This window comes from Octodon degus, unplaced genomic scaffold (genome assembly GCF_000260255.1).
Source record: "Octodon degus isolate 3935 unplaced genomic scaffold, OctDeg1.0 scaffold00065, whole genome shotgun sequence".
Classification (NCBI taxonomy): Eukaryota; Metazoa; Chordata; class Mammalia; order Rodentia; family Octodontidae; genus Octodon; species Octodon degus.
This window is the reverse complement of record NW_004524641.1, coordinates 10503803-10509449: the sequence shown is the minus strand read 5'-3', so window position 1 is coordinate 10509449 and position 5647 is coordinate 10503803. Positions and strand designations below refer to the sequence as shown.

The following is a 5647-nucleotide window of genomic DNA, read 5'->3' as shown; positions in this document are numbered from 1 at the left end:
CAAGTGCTGGGATTATGGGTATGCATTACCCATGTTGGGCTTCTCAGAACACTTCATAATAGCTACTCTGAGGCTGGCTTTTCTATATTTACCCAGGCAACTTGATAACAGTAGAAATATTTACTTGTATATAGTTTTTCAGTATTAAATGCTAGACAGGCCAGAATCAAGAGACTTACTGATTTCTTTTTATGAAAGTTGTATAACGCTGGCAGGTCATATCGAAGCTCTGTAAAACAAAATCCGTATAAAAATAAAAGTTGACATTCACTGCTCTTAACTAAAAACAAAACTAAATGAAAATACTAAATGCGTGTAGGCTTAATGGTTTTTAGGCCTGTCAGTTCAGCATTTCCCCAAGTGCTAATATGATAACTGACACCGCTTCAAGATTGGCAGTGACAAACTGGGTATGGCTTTCTTGAGTTTTGTCTTTTTGAGATAGGGTTTCTCTGTGTAGTTCAGGCAAGCCTTGAACTCACTTTGTAGCCCCTGTTGGCCTTGAATTCAGGGCTCCTCCTGCCTCAGCCTCCCAGTGTTGGGAGTATAGACATGCAACACCACCCACTCATTTATGGTACATGACTGGAGTAACCAAACCCTGAGTGCTATAAATTTTTTTTGCAAGCCAGGTGTGATGGCACAGAGCTGTAATCTCTACTCTGGGAGGCTGTGGTAGGTGGATTCAAAATTTGAGCCCATTTGGAGCAAGTTAATGACAGACCCTATCTCAAAAAAGGGGGGGTGAGCATATAGAGAACAGTGCAAAGACCCTGAGCTCAATCAGTACTGGAAAAAAAAAATCAGTAAAACCCATAAATTGAATATTTGCTCTATATTTTCTCCATGTCCAGTCCATTACCAATCAGACACATTCACCACAATGAAAAACACCATAGAGCGGTGTATTTTATTACTTACATAAACATTTTGGTTGGGTTAGTATATGTTGGCCCTTTCAGATAATTAGGGTTGAGATTTATCTTACCTGCAATAATATCAATCTTGATTTTCCATTCTGCAGCCTTTTTCTGAACATGCTAAACACAAATAACATCTTCACATGAGCTGATATTTAAAACTTTATTAACTTTTCGAACTTATATTTCATTGAAAATTAAATCCCTTGCTGGCCCCACCCCCAGGGCACACTGAGAAGGCAAGTGAGACTGGGCGTGGTGGTGTGAGCCTGTGGTCCCAGCACTTGGGAGGCTGTAGATAAGATTATGAGTCTCATCTAATATTGAGACCCTGAACACCCTGTATAGACCCTTCCCTAAAATACAAGGGGAAAAAAGGAAAAAAAAAAAAATCCTTAATACAGGTTTCAGCTAGATGAACAGCACTTCAAAAATTAGAAGTCACATCATCTCACAAGCACATGCCTGTAATCCTAGAAGCCTTGAGGAGGAATCAATTAGAGGTTAAGGTGGAGACATCCAAAACTCTTTCATTCCAGATTATGGGAGTTTCACAGTCAAAGTCTCTTACTCCTTTAGAATGCTTTGATTCATACACTGAAAAAAATTCATTATTTTTTTGCACATGTGTGTGGCTTATGTGCCCCTTAGAGCCAAAACGGAATACAGAGGACGTATCAGTTATGACACCATAACTAAAATACTGTAGAAGCAAAATGGTGAGATTTTGTTTGCATTAAAAAAAGTCACTGTTGCCTAGTTTTGAAACGTAGATGTGAGCTACAGGAGAACCAGGCAGTTCAGGTGCCTTAGGCATTCACTACCTTTGAGCCCATGGACAAGATAGCATTAAGCACAGCCTTGCCCACCATTACAGAAAGTAAGGTTTCCCCTTTCTAGTCTAGAGGGTGGGCTTCTAAAACAGCTATAATCAAGGCCTCTACAAGGCTACACCCATCCTTAGCCGAGTTTATGCAAGCTTTTCAAGAATACCCTTTAAAGAAGTAAATAGGCAATTTAGAACTTCCAGAGTTAATGTGCCTTTTTCTCTGTGACCTGAAACAGATAGTCAGATCTTGGAAGATCTTTTGATGACCCTGATAAGTACACTGATGTCTTTAGACAATTACTCAGACTTATGAACTAGATTGGAAAGATGTAATGTTAATCTTTTTTTTTTTTTTTTAATATTTATTTTTATTTATTACATTTATTTATTGTGTGTGTGTGTGTGGCCAGCTCAGCCCACCAGGGGGCGGGTCTGGCTGGCATGTGGTGCTGGGGATTGAACCGCGGTCCCTGTGCTTTGCCAAGCTTGTTTCAAGTAGGTGCTTTAGACCACTGAGCCATCTCTCCAGCCCTGTAATGTTAATCTTAAACCAAGCTTTTACCTCTAATGAAAGGCAGCAATTACAAGCTGCTATTGCATTTGGAGATGAATATCATATTGTTAATTTTCAAAGACCAAAAGATAGACAATCAGTGGAACTACCTGTTCCCACTGGAGCCCAAGTAGACTCCTGGTGGCCTAACAGCCAGGCAAGAAACTAGAAAGGACATTTTTCTTTCAAGTGTGTATTCTTGAAAGGCCCAGAACTAGAACCAAACCTTCAGTTACTGAATTTGACCAGGAGAAAGATAAACACTCCCCCCCCCCCCCCCGATTTCTTAGAATGTTTAACAGAGGCACTGGTAAAGCATACTTCCCTATATCCTAATTCAGTAGGATAGATTGTTCTTACTGATAAGTTCATTACTCAGCTCCAGATAGTAGAAAAGAGCTACAAAAGATAGTTTTTGCTCCAGACAATTCACTTGATATTTTATAGAGCACTAACGAAACAATTTTCCTCTAATCAGGACTAGGAGAAAATCAGGAATGGATCAAAAATGAGATTAAAAATGGCTGGGCTGCTGTTATTGCAGCCTTAATACAGACCCTAAGTCTGATTCTCTGGGCTCCAAGAAGAGCTCAATGACAATGAGTTTCATCTGCTAATGAGGTTCATCTGCTACTGTTTTCAGAAGCAGGCCAGCATAACAGGGACTGCCTTAAGAGGCCTCACAAGCCATGCCCTGACTGCCAAGGCAGCCACTAGAAGTGAGACTGCACTCTGCAGTGGAGGCAGTCTCAGCTGAGCTGAGACTCAGCTTCCTAGGTGGTCCATTAGGACTGAAGGGCTCTGGGTCTGCCTCCTCTCTCTGGCCAGACTGTTATTTCTACCTGCCATCTCCACGGAGAAGCCCTGGATAATCACGACTAAAGGAAAAAACACAGCCTATTGCTGGACATTGGCACAGGTCTCTTTGTCCTTCTCCAACATTGACCTTCCTTCCAATCATTATACCTCAATAGAAACAAGACTTCAGAAGATACACTGCTTTAGCTGTAACTGAGATACTACAATATATTCAGGTTGCTTACTAATCAAGATGATTCTGAGACTGTTTTGCAAATGTAATATATATTGTTGTTCATGTAAGACTTAAAAAAGTATTTCACTAGTTACAACAGGTTCCCAAGGACACAAAATTCTGTCAGCATAAAAAAGTTCTGAAGACACTGGCTACACACTGTCCAATAGCTTTGGGCCTATAGACAGAGCCAGGCTTTGTATTTGTGACATAAAACTCAAAGCCACAGTGTTAAAAGGAGAAATCCTTTCCCAGTGCCCCTTGATTACAATGGGGACCATAATGTAATGGGTCAACTCACATTTTAGATTATAAATGTAAATCTTGTGTTTTCTGTTGTGTAAAAATGTATACTCACCACTATTCTAAGTTGTTTAGTAAATAGTGGACCTCAAAAGGAAACTAAATGGGATTTAACTTCTAACCTTGGGCTATGCAAGATTGCCTGCAGGTACTTACTCAGGTGCAAGATAACCAGAAACTCAAACAAAGCCCCAGGAAATTTAGTTTGAGTAGTGGTCACAATGACCCTGAAAGCACTGTTTTGTGTCAATGAATTTGTTTACCAAACAAATGTGGTTTCATGTTTTAAAAGCCCCCTGCTTCCTGGGCTAGCTGCCTTTTGGTCCTCTCCTGTGTGAGAGCAGACTGGGGGCCCTGAGTTCAGTAATAAACGGCTTTCCAAATTCCAATCTGGCTGATCTGGTTCCTATTCTGAGTAACACATAGCACTGTCCCAAAACACTGAATGGGACATTAGTTTAATCTGACTAAATGCTGTGTATTTCACGAGAGGTATATAAGTTCATCTGGTTGATTTCTGATGTAACTTAGGTATTTCATGTTGATAGTTAATACAGGTGACCTCTCTTCACTAAAGCTAGAGGGATGTACAGCAAACTGTCAGTCTCCATAAATAAAGGGGTCTAAGAGCTAGTGAGTTACAATGGCTATGCCTCAACAAAGTTTAAGGGGCCAGGGAGATAGCTCAGTAGAATCTGAGCAAGCACAAAGGCCTAAATTCAATCCCTGGTTCCGCAAAAAAAAAAAAAAAAAAGTTCATACATTTACCTGTTAGCTCGAATGTTCATGCTTTGATTATATGTGCTCTACTTTCTCAGAAAATTTGTTCTTTCTTAGAAGATAGCAAAACCAGGTGATTATGCAGGTAAAACCTATAGCAAATATGCTAGATTACATTTAGATTCCTTTCACTGGAACCACCAGATTTTTGTCTATAGAGACATAGTAAGGCCTTAAGTGTCCACCTCATACAGCCCAGGTAAGCTGAGCCTTTTCTAGGGTTTCCTGCCTTATTACAAGGGACGCTATCTTCACACTCCTTGGGCAGAGCTGATTGCCCTCAAAGATGCTTCCTCTATCAGTCTAATCCTATGTTAAGAAATTCACTACAGGGGAAGTGGGCAGAGTTCCTTGGGCAGAGTTGCCTGTTGGAGGCCTTAAAACTAAAAAGTTGTATCTTGCTCAGTGGGCCCCAGATGTCTGACACAAACTGCAGAAGTTACAAGGGTTTGCAGGAATGAATTGGTCTCAGTTGAGGTGCTTCATAGCAGAAAGCAAACAGAATGGAATTATAGATGGAAAATGAGAATGGTGATACTAGCAGCCTACAGGAAAGAAGGCCAGTCAGGAAACAGGAAAAAGTTATGCTTCCCTGGATCCAGACAGACAGAACTGACATTTCAAGCAGAAATGTCCAAAACTGCTAGAGAAGAAAAAAAAGAAAGTGTTTATGATAGAGTCAGAGGAAGTTTCAGACTGAGGTGGTCATGGGTCTTCCCTTCTCAGCCTGAGGAAACCCATGTTAACTGCCAATACAAGGAGAAAGCCTGTTAAACTTTTAATAGATGCTTATGCAGATTTGTCAGTAGTTACCCAGCCAGGGGCCCACTTGCAAACTGGAGAGTACTCAGTGTTTTCCCTAGGTCTGATAATTCATGTACCCCTAGTAATGGGAGAGTTGGTGAGACATAAGAGTAGGCCAGTTTATTTGAGACAATAACCAATGGCCATCGAAGATAAAAGGGATTAAACTTCAAATTTAAGAGATCTCTGCTAATGTACCTACAAGACATTCTGACTAGTCTTTTTATAATTACTAACTTTAAAAAGGTTATTACCTTCCAGATTGTTCTAATGTTTCAATAGTTGTTCAAAAGATATCAAATCAATGATATGTGAGATGCTGAGGTCCCCTGGACCCTGTCTTTGTCATTTTTATGGGAAGTCATTACTGTCTACTTGATAGAAATCTTTGACTAGGGCTGGGGAGATGGCTCAGTGGAATAAGC

The 5647-nt window shown here is 40.4% G+C and overlaps 2 protein-coding genes across 2 annotated transcripts in view; one reads left to right on the top strand and one right to left on the bottom strand.

Moving 5' to 3' along the window:
* Positions 1–59, top strand: part of Ssb (Sjogren syndrome antigen B) — a 13275-nt gene extending 13216 nt beyond the window's left edge. The window contains exon 10 of the mRNA XM_023719207.1: positions 5–59. Within this exon, the coding sequence (XP_023574975.1) occupies positions 5–59 (55 nt within the window). The remainder of the gene's footprint in view (positions 1–4) is intronic.
* Positions 60–62: 3 nt separating this feature from the next.
* Mettl5 (methyltransferase like 5) overlaps positions 63–5647 on the bottom strand; it is a 12597-nt gene continuing 7012 nt past the window's right edge. Inside the window, exons 4-6 of the mRNA XM_004634810.2 lie at positions 3149–3180; positions 989–1040; positions 63–229 (exon numbers count right to left, since the gene is read on the bottom strand). Of these exons, the coding sequence (XP_004634867.1) occupies positions 63–229; positions 989–1040; positions 3149–3180 (251 nt within the window). The remainder of the gene's footprint in view (positions 230–988; positions 1041–3148; positions 3181–5647) is intronic.